This window comes from Schistocerca nitens, chromosome 8, assembly GCF_023898315.1.
Source record: "Schistocerca nitens isolate TAMUIC-IGC-003100 chromosome 8, iqSchNite1.1, whole genome shotgun sequence".
NCBI lineage: Eukaryota > Metazoa > Arthropoda > Insecta > Orthoptera > Acrididae > Schistocerca > Schistocerca nitens.
Genome location: NC_064621.1, coordinates 101,788,528 through 101,812,146, shown reverse-complemented (window position 1 = coordinate 101,812,146; position 23,619 = coordinate 101,788,528). Strand labels below are relative to the sequence as shown.

General features: G+C 43.1%; 1 protein-coding gene across 1 annotated transcript in view; it reads right to left on the bottom strand.

The window, feature by feature from the left end:
- LOC126199424 (uncharacterized) overlaps positions 1 to 23,619 on the bottom strand; it is a gene marked incomplete at its 5' end in the record, with an annotated part of 737,054 nt that overhangs the window by 643,024 nt on the left and 70,411 nt on the right. The window contains one exon of the mRNA XM_049936342.1: positions 19,590 to 19,800. Within this exon, the coding sequence (XP_049792299.1) occupies positions 19,590 to 19,800 (211 nt within the window). The remainder of the gene's footprint in view (positions 1 to 19,589; positions 19,801 to 23,619) is intronic.

Genomic DNA, 23,619 nt, shown 5'->3' with positions numbered 1-23,619 from the left:
CTGGATTAACGGAATGCATAAATAAAAATTAGATTATTACTTCGTAGCGATTCACTCGAAGCCACGGGTTCCTTACACCAAACAACTTGTAAAATGTCATTGAACAGCATCTGAAAACTTATCAGTGGAGCTACAGTTCACCCTGTGTTGTATAATATCAGCATTACTCTGTTCTTTTTTGTGGTTTGAGAGCACCTGGTGTCCACTGCTGCTAACATAGCTTCTAACCTAGTCGTTGCTCGCTTATATCCCATAACTCTGGCTAAGCTTATTATTGCCATGGTATCATAGTGACTTAAGAAACTACTTTTGTATGTAAAATTTGCAATATTTCTTAATGCTTCGGGTCCGCTTGCATGTATGCCAAGATCGCCTTCTTTATTGACAAATAACCCAGAAGCCACAACATTCCTGAAAAAAAAAAAAAAAAAAAAACGAGACGTTATCGTTAGCAGAGTGCCTGTGTTTCGGCAGCTGCTCACTGCCGTCGGGTTACTACGTAAGAGGCGCCTGGAGGGCTCCGACGCCGCGGTACGCGTAAGTACCGCAGGTTGCCTGAAGCGCAGGGGCCCGAGCTGGAGCCATGCAAGCACCCGTCTGAGAAGGTTCGCAGAAATCCAAAGTATGAACGACAGAGCGATTATCTGAACACGAGTCGGTTACTTTACTCCAGCGACAAATCATTTCATGGCAAATTTACGTGCACGATGTTGTGAACTGCCGACATACACAACTTGTTTACAGACTCTGCACATGGACGATGCTACGAGGAGATAAGTCAACTATTTACGTGAGAATCCCATCCCAGCCGGTCGGCTGTGTGGTGCCTGTACGGCACTCTAAGCGGATTTGAGGAGAGCTTTGTTTCTCAGCAGGAACAGCAAACACTGTCCGTAGCGAACTTTGCAGGTTTTGCGCAGCGATAGTGTATCCCTGTGCAGATCTCGTACTTTCAAAGAAAGTGTGAGAATGCCGAGGTTTTCTTGAGCTAAGATAAAAAGGTGAATAACATACAATGCGAAACTCAAGTACACAAGCAGTGTAGTTACTGGTAGACAGTTGTCGTGCTAATTATTAAGCGATCTGACCAGACCGCCACGACGGCCGGGTTTTTAACTGCACTGGCTCGTCGCAGTTCACGCGTCTGTTATGGTACTGGTGGGTGGGACGGATACTACCTAGATGGCGCGATACAGGCACGGAGTATACACAACCACAGAGCCCATATCAGTATCGTTGTCTGGCGGGAATACAAGACGGATACACTTCAACGAATCTGTGGTAGATTCCTGGGTCAACATTTTCAAATTCGAGGTTACTGCATGTCTCTTGTGACTTTTCTCTTCATGAGATTCTAGAACATAGCATGAAGATGAAGCATCTGTAATGCTCTACCTCAGTTCGTTGCAAAATGCTAATTAGCAAATGAAAATGTGGCTGTCTTGAAAAACAGAATCGACATACAGCTTGCGTTTACGCCGATTTGGAAGAAACTGTGCTCTATGTTATTTATGTGAATGGTTTTAGGTATCTCCCATATTGCTGAGGTCCACTTCACACTATTTCTCTTCATCAGTTTCAAATGCCTTGACAAGTAAGCAAACCGAATAAAAATTAATTCACCGCAGGAGACATAACGCTAACACCCAGCAACACTTACTGAAGTATTCATGACCAGCTGAGGCCATCAGAAACAAACAAACATCGTGGTTCATGTTACGGTAATCTGTATGACTGGAACCGTGACATCGCACGAAGGACGCACGCAAAGCATCACATCGGGCAGAATTACCCTCTCCACACACTGTCTCACTGGATCCTCGGTGCACTCGATACCTTGTGTCCCTTGATGAAATCGCGACGTTTCATACCACGCTATTCGCTGCAATATAGTTCAGTTGTTTCCAACCTGAGGGTAAGTCCTCCTGAGGAGTAAAATGAAGTTTTTTGAGGGGTAAAAAGTAAACAATTCGATTCTGTTCCAGTAACGAAACTAAATCATTCAAAAGATCATTATTATTGTCACAATTTTGTAAGACTGAAATATTGATGATATACGTTATCAATAATTACTTTTTTCCAGTTATCAACATCAATATGGAGATTACAAGTTCCTCACATAGTCCACCCACTACACATATACGTTGTGCTTTGTCTCGTACATCGCTGATTATAACAGAGAGGCATATAGGTAAAACGTGCTAAATATCTCAAGGAAATGTCTTGTCCCAGTTGCTGAGAGTAACTGCAGTAGTCCATAAATTGCTTCATTACTCGCTTCAAGACAGATAAACGAATTAATTGAGAGCACGGCACAGCAGTAACTCCATAAGGGCTGCTACACACAGTGTTGTTGTTATTATTAGTAGAGTGGTTAGGCACAAAGCATTACAAGCCTGAAGTCATCCAGTTTCTGCCAGTTCAGAAGTAAGGAATAAAGCAATCAAGTGATTTACAAACAGTAAGTTTAGTGAACATTTGTGAATCTGATTGATTTTAAATGGGGTTGCAGTGTGCAAGTCAAGCAAGTGTCACAGTGGAGAAGAGTAATGCAGGAGAAGTACGTTTTGTAACCAGTGTCTACGATTACTGTGGTTTAATTAGGTTTCTTATCTGAGAAGGAGTTTTGGATAGCACTTGCGATACGCCACGAATTCCTCCGTCATTCATCATAACACGCACAAACATATACACACTCACACAAACACACAAAAACTAAATATCATTTGTCTTTCATCATTTAAAAAGTAAAGGTGTTTCATTCTACAGGTTAGTTAGGTCTAAGAAAGGTTGGGAACCAATGTTCTATTGTGCTGTTTGGTCATTCGAAAACATGTAGGTTTATCTGCCGCTGTGAGCAATGGCTGGCTGCGAGGGAGCCACCGTCAGGTGTTCATCGACGGCGTTCCCTTCGTAGTATTGGCTGGAAAAATCAGACAGCTTGCAGTCACAGTCAGATGTGAACCAACTGCTAGTCTAACAAGAATTTTCACACAGCAGCGGTGTGTGTGCGCGCCGATTAGGAAACCTACGACCTGTATCTTCTCCTTGCCAGCGACAATGCGTGGCACTGCTCTCCAGTCCTTGTCGGTTAGGACCTCTTAACTACCACTGTTGACACGTCCTACTGCTTGGCTGCAGCTGCTACACCACTCCCTGATACATCGACAAGTGGGGCAACTTCATCCCTGGTGTGGTCGTGGGCGCGTCCAGATACCACAGCTCCTCTGCCATTTGTCACGTCTCTCCGTCGACCGATACCAGTATTTTAGTTCCGAACAACCGGTATTTTTCAGTGTTTGTTTGGTCTCGCTTATAACAATATTTTTTTATTTTTTACTCATGCACGAGTAAAAAAGCAGGTATATCAGCTTAAAACAGCAGCGATACTAAATTTTTTATTTTTAAATACAACTTTTTTAAACGAGTACTGCTAATTCATAAAATATGGGTTGTTACACAAAATGCAAAAAGCGATCAGTCCTGTTTCAATAACAACGTCGACAAGACTATTATTAACTTTGAGTGATATTGTTTCTGGTGAAAGCAGTCATTTTATAGATCAACACGTTATAGGACGAGTATTTAACAACAGACTGGACAACACATATTGGCCATTGAATTAATCCCTTACCGAAATTTTAACTATTATCGTGTAATTGTTCCTGGTAAATGTTCTACTTTGTTTATTACCTCAATTCTGGTGCTGAATTTTTTGAGAGCCTTTTCAGTTTTGTCAGCAAAAAATCAATTACATTAATACTGCTGTTAAAACCAAATAAATATATTTGATTACGAAACGGGTTTTTCATTCAAAATAATTAAAGAAAAAGAACGCTAAATTTTCTTAGACAGATCTTATCATTTGACTGTCATGTCTGTGAAATGAAAAAGAGAAAGAAAATTAAGGCAACAATAATAAATTAGAAACTTAACAATAATTTCACATTTTACAATAAAAACAGGATGTAGCTGATCTGTTGCCTGTGTCTACATAATACGCTTTTATCTGCTTGCAGCCCTTGGAATCGGACAACTTAATACGAAAAGCAGATTTCTCCAACCTCAGTTTTCAGCCTTTTTCACCGAGTATTCGTAATGCCGAAATAGTGGTATGGTTCTCGACTACGACATGTTTATTGAGCAAACATTCCAAATATCGGAGTCAGTAGGAGCATACTGGTGATTTTTTGTAGTACTCAGCTCCTCGTTACTTTTTGTGAAAAGCAGGGAACAGTAGAGGGACGAAGTTTCTTCTATTTATGAATTTTATTTGATTTTTTGACTCTGGGTGTCTTGAAAAGTACACTGATCAGCCAGATATTATGACCACCGACCTGCTGTCGACACAAACCAGTCCGGACGATAGCAGCGTCACCTGGCGAGGAATGACTGCTAGTCAGACACACGCACGGTGCGTGTGGTATCACTGAGCATACTATCCGTGTGTACAATGGCGAAGGCGCGCCCTCAATTTGAGTTTGACCGACGGCAAATTATGATGACCTTGAGGCTCGGCACGAGCATTTCGGAAACAGCATGGCTTGTCGGGTGTTCGAGAAGTGCTGTGTTGAGTGTCTTCAATAAGTGGCAAAACCATGGTGAAGTCACGTCCAGAGATCGTGGTGTTGGGTGGTCACTCACATTACAGATGTCGGACGTCGTAGGCTGGGCACTGGTAAAACAGGACAGGCGGAACTAACATCAGACTTTAATGCTGGGCAGAGTACAAGTGTGTCTGAAGTCACAGTGCACTGAATACTCCTAACGACAGGCCTTCGCAGCCGACGACCCATGCAAGTGCCAATGTTAACAACATCGGCAACTACGACTGAAATTGGCACGTGACCATCGGTACTGGGCATTGGCGCAGTGGCTGAGCGTTGCACGGTCTGATGAATCCCGATACCTACTTCATCATGCCGATGGGAGGACGAGAGTCCGTCGTCTCCCAGGGGAACATCTCCTTGACACCTGTATTGCGGGACGGAAACAAGCTGACGGCGGCTGCATTTGTGGAATATTCAGGTGGGCATCCATAGCTCCAGTGAAGCTCGTGCAAGGCATCATGAGGGTCAAGGAGGATCGTCCACTGGTTATAGATCACGTACACTCCTTCATGACGATCATGTCTCCTGATTGCAGCGGCATTTTCCAGCAAGATTACGCACCATGTCAGAAGGCCATGAGTGTGATGGAGTGGTTCGAGGAAGATAATGGCGTGTTCCAGCTGATGTGCTGGCCCTCCTACCTCGCCCGATCTGAACCCAAGCCAACACATTTGGGATGTCATTGAACGGCGCGTCAGAGCACGTCGCCCTTACCCGTGAATTTACGGGAATTGAGTGGCTTGTGTGTGCAGATGTGGCGCCAGCTTCCATCAGCGACCTATCAAGGCCTCATTGCTTCCATGTCACTACGAGTCGCCGCTGTAATCCGTGCCAGAGGTGGATATACTGGCTACAAAATAGGTGGACATAAGGTTCTGGCGAAAGTCTGATATATTCTTAGAATTTTTTTTCGACCCCTACGTTTACTACCGGAAATAATAGCAACAAAGAACTGAAAATCTGCCATTTCAGAAACCGGTTGTTTTTAGCGATTTTCACAGTAAGGTTAAACTGGAGATCAACACAGTGGGTATAATCGAAAACAGGTTGTTTCAGGGGCAATCACCATGCCTACTGGCACATACAGGCAAGTTCACTACCACGATTTACGTCAGCCGTGGACAGCCACTTGAGCGCCCTGAACCCATACCACATACACTTCCCACAGCAGTCCAAAGTGATCGCTGTGCTATTTTAAGGGGGTGGCTATTATTTTGTCCTGAGATATTCACTTCTAACACCGTTGAACAATTGAGCCATAATGCCACTGCAGCCCCTTCAGTACATTAACCCTCACAATAACAAGGGAGGGGTACTTTGTGCTCGTTTTCTCAATATATTGTTGAAAAAAATATTTATTGTTTTTAATGAATTCTTCTACTACATTTCATAAATGTTTCAAATTTTTTAGTTAAGCTTAACCCAAAAATTTAAATCTTTGTAGTAGATAGCACTTTACAAAATGAATGTCATATTCAATAATTTCAGGTTCAGGACCTTACTTACACATCAGTATCTCTTCGAAACTTATATTGTGAATAAAAATTAAAGAAATTTGCATTTTTTAAGTTTGTTTGTGATAGTCATAAAGTACCTCCAGCTTGGTAGTACACGTTACTAAAAGTGTGTTGACATTACTAAAAGTGTGCTCAAAGATATTTTCAGGTTCTGGACCCTAACTCTTTGAAAGGTATATTGTTGATGTAAGTCAACAACAGTTAATGAATTTTTAAACCTTTTTTTAGGGTGGACGTAAAGCACCTCCCGACCCCCCCCCCCCCCCCACGGTAATGCGCGTTATGGTAATTGCACTGGTACTGCGTGGGTTAAGGACACGAACGTAACAAATATTCGTAATAGACAAATTGTGTTTGATGTTACAAGAACTAATAAACGTCGTCGTAAAACCATGTACGTTCAATCCTACATCTTGGATTCTTACAATGATTTGGTTCTACTGGTGTTTCCTGGACTTTTCTTGATATTACTAACGTCTGTAACGCAGAATACCTGGATTCGTATCGTTTTATTAAAGAAAATGACTGTTAGATCATCGGGCTTCCATGATTCAATCTTTCTGTACACAGCAACATGGTTTCCATTTCTTGGAGTCTGATATTTTTTATAGAATATGTTCCCTTACTTATTTCACTTACGTTTCTTGTAGCTAAATAGCTTCAGAATTATTCATCTTTTGTAATTTTTTTTCAGTATAACTTTCTAGCTCAGGAGTTTGCTGTTTGAATTTTACGGCAGAAGCTCATCAAAACACCATCTCACTTATTTCGCTGCGGCACGACGATTGTGAACTTCAGCTGTCAGTCACCATGACAAGGTTAGAATTCACAAATACCCATCCCACGTTCACCTCTCAGTCGCTTTTACACCAGATGAATACAACTCTTCTGGATCAGTCTAGTTCAATTCTGTGAAGAGTGCAGTAGCATGCAACATCCGATTTCTTAATTGCCTGTGATAGTATCTTGGAGTCAACGAACAGAAAGATTAGCTGTGCATGATAAAACACCTCTCACGGAATATGAAGACGTAAGCAACTACATAAAAAGAGAGATAAAACTATGTATATGAACAAAAACTTGGATGAATGTAGGATTCTCTCGATAGGAAGGGTACTTTCCAAAGTAAACCACACGATTAGCATCTGCAACATGCAATACAGAAAGAAATCACTGAGTTGGAGCGAGAGGTAGACACGAGCAAGGAACTGGGCGGCCTAATGAATACGGAGGATTAATTCTAGTGCAGAAGATGGCGAGTACTGAAACAGTCGTGGAAGGCCGTCATTTATTGCCACCGTCATCAATCATCCGGCTCGCAACGTTCGTGCACGTCAGTCCCTCGTAAATCCTGGCGCTGCATTCTGTTCTGCAGGCGCTGCAGTATTTCCGTTCTGCCTCACTTATTCACCTCCATGAATACCATCACACATTTTACGCGTACTTTCCAAGAGCTTAATTTCCCCTCCCCGTCTCCATCCTGGGAAATTCCAGGTCATCTCTTGTCTGCAGTTCGGTCTTCAAATCTGCTCTGTTTTGAACAGCAAATATCACACTTGTTACATTCATAACTCAAATTACATGCTTCAAAAGCCTCTTTTCGTCATAAATATTTTATTTGCCTGTCAATGGGAGTGCTGTACTAGTCGTGTTGTTTCGCTCTCGCAGGCTCGTCCTCCCTGTAGGGTTACGCAAAAGACCGCGTTTTTATTCCCTCTATGCCTGGCGCTCTTGAAAGTCTGCGACATCGCATTCTTGAAGCTGTGAATTCGATAACGAGAGACCAGCTGCTTCGTGTGTGGCAGGAAACGAGCCACCGATTTGATATTTGTCGCGTAACACATGCTGCTCACATTGTATACATAAAAATTTGAACTTTTCTCTGTTCAGAAATGTCGTACTTTTCTGTCTTTTGTAGTTTGGAAGCAATAAATGTTTGAAATCTGTTCCTTCTTTTTGAGTAGTATTAAAAAGTAAGAGCCAATTACAGGGTAGCCCCAAATGGTCTCTGTTCAATATAAAAGCCAACTGGAGTAAGTACCACCTACGCTGCGTTGAAAGGTATCTGAAATGTTTACAAAAATATGTTAATGTACCTGAATTACATACGATGACTTCCAACAAATCTGTACAGTGACATCAGTGATTTCTTTTTCTTCATTGTTATTTCACTCCCCAAAGAGGGGCGGGTTGGCAGCAGCACAGTATGCCACTCTTCAGCCAAGAGAGTTACAAAGAAAACATAGGCAAATGAGAAAATAACGCGTAACATAGAATGGTATAAAGTGATGTATTAACAAGAACAAAAACATGAGTAGAAACGGTAGATTTAAAAATAACATAGGCGAGAGCCGTACACACATGCAGAGAATGAACACTGTGAGTCTACATGAAAACAAAGAAACACCACAGTGGGAACACAAATGAATGACGCTGGGACACTGCTGGTGCTGGTGGAACGTCGCACTGCATACAGCACTGGAGTAACACAGACACCACAACGTAAACATATTAAAAATCACTGCACCGAAGGGGACCTATCATTAGGTGACGGGAGGAGGGGGGAAGAAAAAGGGGGGAGTGATGGTAGGGGGAAACCAGGAGGGGGGGTAGGAGGGGGGAAGTTTAGGGGAGAAGGAAAGGTGCTGGAAGCCCAGGGGGGATGGGGTGAAAAGGGTAAAGAAGGTGTTCAGCAGGGGAAAAGGGAGGAAGGGAAAGGGGTGAGGGAGCCCTAAGGAGGGGGGGGGGGAGAAGGAGGGATTAGATCTGGTAGGAGGGGTAGACGGAAGGCACTAGAGCATCATCTGGGAGGGGGAGTTGGCGGAAGCCACCTTGGGCGTGGGTATGGAGCGTGTGGAGATGGAGACCAGGCAGGACACTGTGGTACAGGCAGGGCAGTGGGCTAGGGCGGGAGAGGATGGGGGAAACCAAAGGATGGGGGGGATCCAGTTTGCGAGAGACCTATAGGATCCGCATTCGTTCTCACATCAGTGAATTTCATTCGAAGCTATATACCATTTGCTAACCAATATAAGAACGAGTAAATAAACTATGTATTAATAATGAAAAATTAACATTTGCTTCTAAAATATAAATAACGAATTGGTAACATGTAGCTGTCTTACAGCAATTTTATTATAAATATCATTCTGTAACTCCCGAAAACGCGAAATAAAATCATCTGCTGTTGTATATCCCAGTCGCTGACTGTCAACAATAGATAGCGGCTCTGTTAAAATTGTCAAATGTTCGAACTCTGTATCGCTTCATGAACAGGTATCTGCAGGGGTAAAAACATTTAAAGTTCGATCTATAGACGAGACTTATTTTAAGACACAATAGGCCCTTAAATTATTTATTTACCACATCTGTGGTGTTTGTCAAAAGTCATAATACTCTAAAATGTCTGCACACTGCAACAGTAATGCAAAAAGTGCGCTTATCACAGTGTTTGCAGCCGGTTATATTCCATATATATCCCTCTATAAATCTGTACAGTGTTCTGCGTACCCTTTTTTAAGTGTTGCGAACAGACACCAAACTGTCGCTAGGTGTGTTTTTTATCTCTTGCGAACAGAAACCAGACTGTCGTAGTGTTTATTAATTGTGCTTGCCTAATTACTATGTGTTTTACTCAGCATCACCAACCCTTTGTTTTTATATTCTCACTTTCACAACTTTTCTCCATGTTACAGTTCTAAAAAGGCACCGTTTTGGGGGAATCTAAATACAATAAAGGAAACAAAAAAAGAAAAGTCTGACTGAAATCTATAGTATGTGCCAGCAAGAGGGGGGGGGGGGCGGTGGGAGTGAAAATAATGTATCACTAGAAAAATGTAGTCGATAGGAATAATTATTGCAAATGAAATGAAAGCCATTGTAAGGCTAAAATTAATTACTTTACCTCATGTATAATGCTTGTCGAATGCCACAATATTCTAAAAGTATCAGCAATTAAATAAAATGAAATATTAGATTGCAACAGTATCCAAACACGCAAAGTGTATTCAGTATGATTATGTGTACAGTCATCACCTAACATTTTTTTATCTCCAGTATGGGAGGGGAGCGAAAAAGATGAAGATGAAGATACGAGAAATTGCGCCTCAACTTAACTCAAAAACGAGAGAAATCAAATGTAACATGTCGTATTATATGCTTGTGCTGACACATGGAGCAATTCCCCTCTACACTGCATGGTGGAGCATAAAATTGTGAGATCTCATTTAACTCCAAAAATTCAGTAAAACTCTCTCTGGACGCTACTGTTCTTTAGCGAGATATCAAGACTCAGCGACTCAGATCTGTGTATCTGCAGCCCATATTTCCCTAAAAAAACACTTTCATGGATCTAGTGTACGCAAGAGATCGTCAAACCACAAGACATAATGTCTGTACGAGTATGTAGTGCTTTTGTTTCGAAAACTAATGCGTTGACACAGAACTAGAAACTGAATTTAGTGAGGATTTTGCGTGTTCTTTTTCATTGTAAATTCAAAGTGTGATATATACCTAAAACATTTTATCAGTAGCTGCATGTATTTTAATAAGTAACACAGAAAATTTAGTTGTTGAACTATTTAATTTAAAGGTTTATTGCGCTTGCAGAGTGTGCGAAATCTTACATACAATACAATTTCATTTTGCTCGAGTTTTCGTACAAATCTTGCGATTATGATAAGTCTGCAAGCTGTGTGTATTTTAATGAGTCATGCGGACACTTTAGAAGCGGAAAAATATTAATCTGAAAGGTCCATAGAGCTGGCAAGTATATTATGCATACCGGAGCTATGTCATAATCGACTGCTGCTCAACCTAAACATTCTTATCAGCAGTGCGAATAGGCTAGCTGCGTACTTTGTAATAAGCAATAGAGACAACTTATATGCATCAATATGAAATTGGGTTGCAATAATTTATAAATCGTTTCATTTGTTTTCGAGACGTCGAAACTCACATTGTCTTTGGAATGTCAGACACACTGTTACTGTCTTTGGTCACCATGTTAGTGTGTATAAGCAGCGAATGTCGTTATGCAGTTTACGTGATACATCTTAACTCTTAAAACTGCTTATTCCTCCTCTAAAATTAACACCTTCTTCTCTCCTTCCTTCCTTGAAAATCGAGCTGTGCATTAGTTGTTGGTATAGTTGATTATAGGTTTCCAGCGAGCTATAATTGTGAATGCAGAAGTTTGTGTTTTACTTCTCATCGACTATATTTTTCCAGATGCAATGCTAAGTATGGGTCCTTTCTGGCTTCCTCCACCAAATTTATTGATCACTGAATATCACCCACTCCCGACTTCATATACGCCGCACCTCCACAACCACATTTGGGTCCCAGGGGCCTCATTACTCCCGTTCCAAAACCGCGAGAGCTGCCAGCTGACTCCTCCACTTCGTGAGGTCCACTGCTCTCCCCGCATCTGTTTCAACATGCCTGCCTTTTAGCCAGACTTAATAGCCGCACGCAGGCAGTTCCGTTAGTTATTTCTCGCTCGCGCCAATGAGCGCTCCAAATTACTGGTCCCTGCCTGGACTCCTATAACGTTCGTTTCCAGAATGTGCTGAGGAGAGAGCTGCCATCCTGACAGCCTCTCAGCTCTGCTCCAGCCAGCACTGCTTCCAGAACATTTTTTCCACACAACCGACACATCATTTGTCACCCTCCTTACCCCTCCCTATTCTACCATAGACACCAGCTGCCTTCCTTCGGCTTCTTCTCATTTTACTAGCGTCAGATATATAATTATTCCATTCAGTAGCAAAACGGTAGTGTTCACGCTTTGTACGCGATGGAACTGGGTTCCATTACCGGTGACGCAATGATTTAAACTGACACACCTGTTACCGAAAGGGCGTCAGGTGAAAATACACTCCTGGAAATTGAAATAGGAACACCGTGAATTCATTGTCCCAGGAAGGGGAAACTTTATTGACACATTCCTGGGGTCAGATACATCACATGATCACACTGACAGAACCACAGGCACATAGACACAGGCAACAGAGCATGCACAATGTCGGCACTAGTACAGTGTATATCCACCTTTCGCAGCAATGCAGGCTGCTATTCTCCCATGGAGACGATCGTAGAGATGCTGGATGTAGTCCTGTGGAACGGCTTGCCATGCCATTTCCACCTGGCGCCTCAGTTGGACCAGCGTTCGTGCTGGACGTGCAGACCGCGTGAGACGACGCTTCATCCAGTCCCAAACATGCTCAATGGGGGACAGATCCGGAGATCTTGCTGGCCAGGGTAGTTGACGTACACCTTCTAGAGCACGTTGGGTGGCACGGGATACATGCGGACGTGCATTGTCCTGTTGGAACAGCAAGTTCCCTTGCCGGTCTAGGAATGGTAGAACGATGGGTTCGATGACGGTTTGGATGTACCGTGCACTATTCAGTGTCCCCTCGACGATCACCAGTGGTGTACGGCCAGTGTAGGAGATCGCTCCCCACACCATGATGCCGGGTGTTGGCCCTGTGTGCCTCGGTCGTATGCAGTCCTGATTGTGGCGCTCACCTGCACGGCGCCAAACACGCATACGACCATCATTGGCACCAAGGCAGAAGCGACTCTCATCGCTGAAGACGACACGTCTCCATTCGTCCCTCCATTCACGCCTGTCGCGACACCACTGGAGGCGGGCTGCACGATGTTGGGGCGTGAGCGGAAGACGGCCTAACGGTGTGCGGGACCGTAGCCCAGCTTCATGGAGACGGTTGCGAATGGTCCTCGCCGATACCCCAGGAGCAACAGTGTCCCTAATTTGCTGGGAAGTGGCGGTGCGGTCCCCTACGGCACTGCGTAGGATCCTACGGTCTTGGCGTGCATCCGTGCGTCGCTGCGGTCCGGTCCCAGGTCGACGGGCACGTGCACCTTCCGCCGACCACTGGCGACAACATCGATGTACTGTGGAGACCTCACGCCCCACGTGTTGAGCAATTCGGCGGTACGTCCACCCGGCCTCCCGCATGCCCACTATACGCCCTCGCTCAAAGTCCGTCAACTGCACATACGGTTCACGTCCACGCTGTCGCGGCATGCTACCAGTGTTAGAGACTGCGATGGAGCTTCGTATGCCACGGCAAACTGGCTGACACTGACGGCGGCGGTGCACAAATGCTGCGCAGCTAGCGCCATTCGACGGCCAACACCGCGGTTCCTGGTGTGTCCGCTGTGCCGTGCGTGTGATCATTGCTTGTACAGCCCTCTCGCAGTGTCCGGAGCAAGTATGGTGGATCTGACACACCGGTGTCAATGTGTTCTTTTTTCCATTTCCAGGAGTGTAATTATAACAAGGTATGAGCCACAAGGTATTATTATCTTGGAACTCTTCCATTGGTCCGTGTTTGCATACAGCGTGGGTCCGCCTTGAAGCAAAACACTTTTCTTAGTTATTTATTTATTCCTCAAACTAGTTTCAGTGACAAATATCGCTATCATGAGTGGTTTCATTAATTATAAGACATGCAGAAAATAGCATAGTTATAAAACATTGTAAAACATTATTATATGTGTACTGTTTGTTTTTTAAATATTGTTTTCTGTGAATACTTTCATAATACCGTATTTATTATACGTTACAATATGGTTTTAAATTGTTGTCGCAGTCTGCGGCATATTTTCTGTGTTTTTCTGTTGCCGCTTTTCTCGGCATACATCATGTCATCTGCAACTGTGTGAGCGGCTGTTAGTAAATAAATATAAAAATGTGAAATTACGTACGTCAGCGTTATACAATTGACATACGTAAGCGATATTTGTCACTGAAAATAGTTAGGGGAATAAATAAATGACAAAAGTGTTTTGCATCAAGGCGGACTCACAATTCCCATATTGTTGATAATATTATTATTATTATTATTATTATTTAACGATTAAGGTTGTAATAAAAGTTATGTTATTGTATACATTATGATCTCGCTAAATGGTCACAAACTGCAGGAAACGATGAGGAGCTAGGAGCAGCAAAGATGATCCGGACATATGGCCATAAATGCGTTCCAAGGGTGTTGCAATGACTCGAAGGTGGAGATAAAAGTTGCGACAGTGGTGCCAGTACGAGCTCCAGCTCCAGGCAGGCAGTCCGTCAGCATGTGGTAGGGCAGAAGACCGTGAACAACAGCGATCGTCAAACTGCGGCGCGAATAAAGTATTCGTGCGGCCTGCGGTTCTCAGCCGTGTTTCATAATAATATGCATCTAGGAAGTAACAGCTGAACCAAAAAACGTTAACTAACGTTAACCGCTTCTTAGGGGTGTAGCTTTCCTACTCAGTAACTGACAAAAATGCTCACAGAGTACTATTTTAAGATGTTCTTAATTTCAACTGGCGTTGGTGAATTTGACCATGAGCAGAAGGTGTACAGTGGCAATGTTTTCTTGATAATCTTCCAGTACTGACAACTTAGGGGCCTTCGCAGCTCGTACCGATCAGCTGCTATAGCATAAATTGTGACATAGGAGTAACGTGGATTCGTGAATGAGCATTACAAACAACATCTTCAAATGTGATATTTGTGTATAGCAAGGAATAGCAATACAATGCTGTGTATAGAAGAAAATTGTAATTTAAATAATTGAGCACACGTTTGTGATAGCATCACATATTCAATAGCGCATTTAACAAGAAGTACAAACAGTAAAATTAATCAGTCATTCGCACACGTACTGAAATCAAGAACTCTCCACCACGCAGCTACAGTGTGTGTCTCGAAATATTCGGGAATCAGTTACATTTAAACAACTTTAATTTTCTTAACCGGTTTCAGGCCCCTTCTTCAGAAGGTCATAGCTATCGCATTATTTCCGAGTGTCATCAACAAGATGCATGCAGCATAGTGCTACCAAGCGAGGTGGCGCGGTCCTTAGCACACTGGACTTCCATTCGGAAGAACGACGGTTCAAACCGGCGTCTGATCATCCTGATTTTGATTTTCTGTGATATCCCTAAATAGGTTCATGCAAATGCTGGGTCGTTTCTTTGAAAGGGCACGGCTGATTTCCTTCTGCATCCTCCCCTAATCTCAGCTCGTGCTCCGATCTAACGACCTCGTCGTCGACGGGACGTTAAACTCTAATCTCCTCCTCCTCCTCCTCTAGCATATTGCTGTGGTCGTGTGGTTCATAGTGCGTGTACAAAAATGGTATAAAGTTGCCAAACAACAAGCGCAGACATCATGCCAGTTCTGGCACGATATCTTTCTTGTTGACTGGCTTCTTTATACCATTTACGTAGAGGCACTATGAACCACACGCCATAGCAATACGCTGCATGCACCTTATTGTTGACGCATATAATGCGATCGTTATAACTGTCTGAAGAAGGACACTAAGTGCCTTAAGCCGGTTACGAATTTAAATGTTTTTCATGCTACTGGTTGCTGATTATTTAGTGGTAAAAAGCTACAGTTGCTGAATTTAGATAAAATACGCAACTACAATGTTACATCTGTTAGGCTGCAGAGGTTGGGAGCGATCTGAAACAGATCATAGTCGTCGCAAAGTGTTCCGAATTGAGCCAATATGCAACGATATCTATTTCGAGGCTGCCGGTCAACTTACCACGCCATTACCTTAGCTAGTCTGTTAGGGGTTCATGACATACTAATTTATGTAGTTTATCTGTTAATAATAGAGTCCAGTACATATGTGGCCAAAGGTGCCTCTCCACAATGTGTACGCAGCTCCTGGTCTAGTGGCTAGCGTTCCTGCCTCTGGATCACGGGGTCCTGGGTTCGATTCCCGGCCGGGTTGGGGATTTTCTCTGCCCTGGGATTGGGTGTTTGTGTTGTCCTTATTATTTCATCATCATTCGTGACAGTGGCTAGATTGGACTGTGTAAAAAAACTGATGTAAAAAATTCGAACTTTGTACGGGTGCTGATGACAGCGCAGTTGAGCGCACGACAAACCAAACATCATCACTTCCACAGTGTCAGTATTTCCTCTTGAGCAACGAAGTTTGACGACCATTGATGTAAAACATTCTCCACAACTGCCACTACCCGTATCACTTAAAAGGAGTGCTGGCCTTGATACTTGCTTCTGTGGCGACATTTCTGGCCCTGATTCGTAAAACCGGCCACCACGGTGCTGGGGTTTCTGTCAGACATCCTATTCACAGATGAGACTATCTTTGTAAGAGGCGGTGTTATCAACCTTCACAGTACCCACCTGTGGAGTATGGGAAACAGAATTATCAGCATCGGTTCAGCCTCAATGTGTGAGCGGGGATCACTGGCGACCGCCTCATGGGACAAGACATCCTTCCACAAAGCCTCCCTTCATTTCCTGCTGGTGATGATCCTCTGCTACTGGAAGCCGTGCGTTTGGTGGTACGAAGGGTAACATGGCTACTGTATGATGGTTCTCACTGCCCTCTTCTGTGTGCAGCTAAAACACTAGTACAGATACAACATTACCCCTTGCCTAACGAGATCTCACGTCTGCTTTCCATCACTGAAACTTACACTCTCAAAGATCATCTATCTCCCAACGAGCTGTTTGAGGGGGTGTGTAATTACGAGCGTGTATCTTGTTCTTCGTGGAGCCTCACACAGCCCATCCTCCACAGAGACCTCAAGATTCAAGAGGTGTTACGCTTTCCAATTGAAGCGTAATGTCATGTACAGAACAGGAATGCAGAGCACATATGAGCAGTGCTGTGCTGTTGGTGCAGTGGATGGTGTTTTGAGTTAGCATGCAGGAGGTCGTGGGTTCGATTCTGAGTCGAGGCGAATGTATTTTTATTTGCTAAATGTAGTCCGCGTGGTACGGCATCTGCTGTCGTCGAACAACGATTACAGCGGCTCTTCTATAAAACATTTGCGCTTACATACTACGAACATGGAAATGGAAGTACAATCGTTTTCACTGACACGCTTTTAAACGGACCTTTGCACGTGGCGGACGGAAATTGTTTCACACCACTGCATCTGCTAGATTCCAGTGGACCCATCGATTAGTACCAACTACTATTCTTGCTGCGTTCGGATGCTTTACATTCGTTATGACCTTACGGCACCAGAAAGGCCAACGACGTACTTTTGCAAATAATTTCTAAACATCTAAATGTCAGAAACATGAGGCGTAAGAAACGGTTGTACTACAATATAATATAGCAGAATGAAACTGGCAGATAAAAAACACATACGCCTCGACCCAGAATCGAACCCTCAACCTCCTGCATGCTAACCCAAAACACTATCCACTTTATCAACTGCACAGCATCTCCTGTACATGCTGACAGAGGTATTACCGTACTTGTGATTACAGTGTTGCCATATAGCCAATCTTTAACGTCCATTTACTGCCGGAAATATGCACAGGACGAAATTTTACGACAGACATTTTTGTATTGCTAGTGTATGACGTACTGCGCTGCAAAGTCCGAGTGCGTGAATTTTTTTTCATCCTGTATAGAAGACCCTTTATAAAAAAATATAAATAAATAAAAAGAATACTGACAAAACTCTACCATCTGGTGAGCAAGATGTATGAAACCGGCGAAATTCAATCAGACTTCAAGAAGAATATAACAATTCCAATCCCAAAGAAAGCAGGTGTTGACAGATGTGAAAATTACCGAACTATCAGTTTAATAAGTCACGGCTGCAAAATACTAACGCGAATTCTTTACAGACGAATGGAAAAACTGGTAGAAGCCGACATCGGGGAAGATCAGTTTGGATTCCGTGGAAATGTTGGAACACGTGAAGCAATACTGACCCTACGACTAATCTTAGAAGACAGATTAAGGAAATGCAAACCTGCGTTTCTAGCATTTGTAGACTTAGAGAAAGCTTTTGACAATGTTGTCTGGAATACTCTTTCAAATTCTGAAAGTGGCAGGGGTAAAATAAAGGGAGCGAAAGGCTATTTACAATTTGTACAGAAACCAGATGGCAGTTATAAGAGTCGAGGGACATGAAAGGGAAGCAGTGGTTGGGAAGGGAGTGAGACAGGGTTGTAGCCTCTCCCCGATGCTATTCAATCTGTATATTGAGCAGGCAGTAAAGGAAACAAAAGAAAAATTCGCAGTAGGTATTAAAATCCATGGAGAAGAAATAAAAACTTTGAGGTTCACCGATGACATTGTAATTCTGTCAGAGACAGCAAAGGACTGAGAAGAGCAGTTGAACGGAATGGACAGTGTCTTGAAAGGAGGGTATAAAATGAACATCAACAAAAGCAAAACGAGGATAATGGAATGTAGTCGAATCAAGTCGGATGAAGCTGAGCGAATGAGATTAGGAAATGAGACACTTAAAGTAGTAAAGGAGTTTTGTATCTGGGGAGCAAAATAACTGATGATGGTCGAAGTAGAGAGGATATAAAATGTAGACTGGCAATGGCGAGGGAAGCGTTTCTGAAGAAGAGAAATTTACATCGAGTATTGATTTAAGTGTCAGGAAATCGTTTCTGAAAGTATTTGTATGGAGTGTAACCATGTATGGAAGTGAAACATGGGCGATAAATAGTTTGGACAAGAAGAGAATAGAAGCTTTCGAAATGTGGTGCTATAGAAGAATGCTGAAGATTGGATGGGTAGATCACATAACTAATGAGGATGTATTGAATAGAATTGGGGAGAAGTGGAGTTTGTGGCACAACTTGACTAGAAGAAGGGATCGGTTGGTAGGACATGTTCTGAGGCATCAAGGGATCACCAATTTAGTATTGGAGGGCAGCGTGGAGGGTAAAAATCGTAGAGGGAAGCCAAGAGATGAATACACTAAGCAGATTCAGAAGCATGTAGGCTGCAGTAGGTACTGGGAGATGAAGAAGCTTGCACAGGATAGAGTAGCATGGAGAGCTGCATCAAACCAGTCTCAGGACTGAAGACCACAAGAACAACAACAGCAACGCCAGTAGACACAGAAGATGGCTAGCTTAAGTGCGATTAAGATCCCGTGGTAGTTATTTTAACAGATGATGCGGCACCGTACCTAGAAGACTTATATGATATCCCTGTATGCAAATTCTGCGCTCGGCTCTCCATGCGGCCGCTTTCGTCGCTTGGGTCTCATATCGGCAGTATATCCACTACCCATTTACGAGGGTTAGTGAGAACCTGGCGCTTCATCTTGGGACAGAACAAAAATCCCTTCCCCCTGGCGACCACGGTAGGGCCCTCAAACCAGCTCGGGATTCTGGCGATCTAAGACACTATAACCCTCAGGAGCACATCCAACAACTCTGTTAATTAATTCGAAATCGAATCACTGCTTTCATAACGGCCAGAGGGGCTCAATTTGTGAAGTTCTTTCTCTCGAATAAATCATCTAATTTTTCTGAAATTGTAATCACTTGTTGTCTGTACATGTGCATCACATCTAATGACTCCCGCCCCATTCGGACAGTTGCTTCGTGGAGCGATGTGTTACGGAACGTCAGTCACAGTGGTGTTTTAATCTAGCCACGTGCCGCCGCCACGCTGCGTCGGCATACCTGGAGGTGTCCTGCAGGATCGAGGCGAGGCTGAGCGCGTTCATCCACTGCACCATCAGCTCCCGCGAGTCGGCTGCGAAGTAGTACGTCCGCATGTTGGCGTGCTCCGCCTTGAACGAGAACTTCCGGTACACCTTGTCGTCCGCCGAGCACGGAGACACCTTGTACGACGGCAGCAGGATCGAACCCAGCAGCTTGTCCTCCTGGGGGCCTGCAACACGCCACACCCCACTTCTGTCACAATGCTGCACACACTGCGGAGGCCGTAACACACACACAAGCATTTCTCACTTTACAAATTTCATTTCCAGCAGGATAATAAAAGCTTGTTCCCAAGAAATAAGTGGGATTCTTAGCCACATATGTAATAGCTCTCTGAAGCAGGGTATTTTCCCAGATAGACTGAAGTATGCCATTGTTAAAGCACTGAATAAAAAAGGGGATACGTCTGAGGTCAACAACTACCGCCCAATCTCTCTTCTGACTGCCTTATCCAAAATTCTTGAAAAAGTAATGCATTGTAGAGTAGCTTCACACCTTTGTAAAAATAAAGTTTTAACAAAATGTCAGTTTGGTTTCCGGGAGGGTTTCTCAACGGAAAATGCTATATATACTGTTGTGTTGGCAGAAGAGCCAACACCGTGTTACTAGAGGAGGCCGAAATGCACGCGTTTTAGCTCACGCAGACTGGCGTGAGGAGGCAAGGACTATACTGACTTGAGGTCTGCAACATGACAAGGAATTAGGATTCAGAAAGCGGACGTAATTAGTTTGACACTTAACTTTAATCCATTAATGATGAACGTCGTTCTTGACGGTACATGAGTCATAATATTATCTGTTCAGAAGACATAGTAACTGAATATGGCGCCTTGCTAGGTCGTAGCAAATAACGTAGCTGAAGGCTATGCTAAACTATCGTCTCTGCAACTGAGAGCGTATGTAGTCAGTGAACCATCGCTAGCAAAGTCGGCTGTACAACTGGGGCGAGTGCTAGGTAGTCTCTCTAGACCTGCCGTGTGGCGGCGCTCGGTCTGCAATCACTGATAGTGGCGACACGCGGGTCCAACGTATACTAACGGACCGCGGCCGATTTAAAGGCCAGCACCTAGCAAGCGTGGTGTCTGGCGGTGACACCACATATACTTTCACTAATGAAATATTAAATGCTCTGAGTAACCGGAAGTCAATCGTTGGGATTTTTGTGATCTATCAAGACTTTTGATTGTGTAAATCGCGGAATACTTCTAGATAAGCTGAAGTACTGTGGTATGAATGGGACAGTGCTCAAATGGTTTAAATCATACCTAACTGGAAGAGTGCAGAAAGTTGAAGTAAGCAGTTCACATAATATGCAAAAAAACTGGTGATTTCTCAAACTGGGAAGCAATCAAGGATGGGGTGCCGCAAGGTTCGGTCTTGGGTCCTATGCTGTTCTTAATATATATTAATGACTTGCCATTCTATATTCACGAAGATGCAAAGCTGGTACTTTTTGCCGATGATACAAGTATAGCTATCACACCCAACAGACAGGAATTAAATGGTGAAATTGTAAACGATGTTTTTCAGAAAATCATTGGTTCTCTGCAAATGGGCTCTCATTAAACTTTGACAAAACACAGTATATACAGTTCCACACAGTAAATGGAATGAATCCATTGATAAATATAGCCTTCAATCGGTAGCTAAGGTAGAATATTCAAAATTTCTAGGTGTATGCATTGATGAGGGGTTGAACTGGAAAAAAACACACTGAGGATCTGCTGAAACGTTTGAGTTCAGCTACTTATGCTATTAGGGTCATTGCAAATTTTGGCGATATACATCTGAGTAAATTAGCTTACGACGTCTATTTTCATTCTCTGCTTTCGTATGGCGTCATAATCTGCGGTAACTCATCATTGAGTAAAAGAGTGTTCATTGCACAAAAGCGTGCAATCAGAATAATTGCTGGAGCTCATCCAACATCCTCCTGCAGACATTTATTTAAAGAGCTAGAAATCTTCACTGTAGCCTCACAATATATATATTCACTTATGAAATTTGTTATTAACAATCCGAACGAATTCAAAAGTAATAGCAGTGTACATGGCTACAACACTAGGAGAAAGGATGATCTTCACTAGTCAAGGTTAAATCTAACTTTGGCTCAGAAGGGGGTAAATTATGCTGCCACAAAAGTCTTTGGTCACTTACCTAATAGCATCAAAAGTCGGACAGATAGCCATGTTGTTGTTGTGGTCTTCAGTCCTGAGACTGGTTTGATGAGATAGCCATATAGCATTTAAAAGGAAATTAGAAGAATTTCTTAATGGCAACTCCTGCTACTTCATTAGATGAATTTTTGGATGTAGTAAGTGGGTAATTTCCCCAACCCCCACAAAAACAAAAATTAAAAATATTAAGTGTCATGTAACATTTTGTTTGATTTAATATCTTGTATAAACACCTTTTATTAACCTGACACGTTCATCATTACGAAGTGTCGTATTGATGATCTATGGAACAAGAACTAATCTAATCTGATCTGATCTAATCTAATCTAATCTAATCTGCACCTTACCACACCACGATCCACCCCCGGTAGCTGAGTGGAAAGGTTGCATAAAATCGGCTTATGTGACAGTGATAAATGCGTCCGTTGTGGTCTGGTCGACACCTTACGCCATTGCTTCACTTGTGGCGGTCATCTCATTAACTGGAAATGGGTGCAGCAGAGGCTGGGCCTGATTACCCGCAACACACCAGCCAGCCACTGCACCGACATCATGCTCTGGCCGGACACGAAACATTTCCCGCTACCAAGAACAACACCGTGATGTGGCTGTTAGGACAGAGTGTGACATATACCATCATCCACAATAGTGAAGATAATCTCATTAGTTTCGAGGCTTATATGAGAACGGCACCTTGGAAGATGAAACGTTACCCAATTTTCAGGACGATGTTTGGTAACATGTTGGAGATAATTTTTGAAAAACAAGGCGTAGGGTAATTCTCGACGTCGGTAAGGACACAAATCACATGCACGACGATGTAGTGGACAAAATATACAACGAATAAGGGGTTACACCTGTTCCCCAGACTGCTCCCGACTTTTGAACCGTGTTATTAACTTCATTTGATGTTTTCCTTAGTTTATGTTGCCTGTGCATGTCTTTGTTATTCGTCTGTATTCTCCAAATTACTTTCTGTGAAGAGTTTGGGCGGTTGTGAATCAATTGAAGTGCAATTCTAGTTAAGACAGTCAATTATAATTCTCTTTAATATGTTTGTGTTAAAGAGAATTATAATTGACTGTCTTAACTAGAATTGCACTTCAATTGATTCACAACCGCCCAAACAAGGTGGAAGGAGTATATAGAGGGTTTATACAAGGGCGAAGTACTTGAGGACAATATTATGGAAATGGAAGAGGATGTAGATGAAGATGAAATGGGAGATAAGATACTGCGTGAAGAGTTTGACAGAGCACTGAAAGACCTGAGTCGAAACAAGGCCCCGGGAGTAGACAACATTCCATTAGAACTACTGATGGCCTTGGGAGAGCCAGTCATGACAAAACTCTACCATCTGGTGAGCAAGATGTATGAGACAGGCGAAATACCCACAGACTTCAAGAAGAATATAATAATTCCAATACCAAAGAAAGCAGGTGTTGACAGATGTGAAAACTACCGAACTATCAGTTTAATAAGTCACAGCTGCAAAATACTAACGCGAATTCTTTACAGACGAATGGAAAAACTGGTAGAAGCGGACCTCGGGGAAGATCAGTTTGGATTCCGTAGAAATGTTGGAACACGTGAGGCAATACTAACCTTACGACTTATCTTAGAAGAAAGATTAAGAAAAGGCAAACCTACGTTTCTAGCATTTGTAGACTTAGAGAAAGCTTTTGACAACGTTAACTGGAATACTCTCTTTCAAATTCTGAAGGTGGCAGGGGTAAAATACAGGGAGCGAAAGGCTATTTACAACTTGTACAGAAACCAGATGGCAGTTATAAGAGTCGAGGGGCATGAAA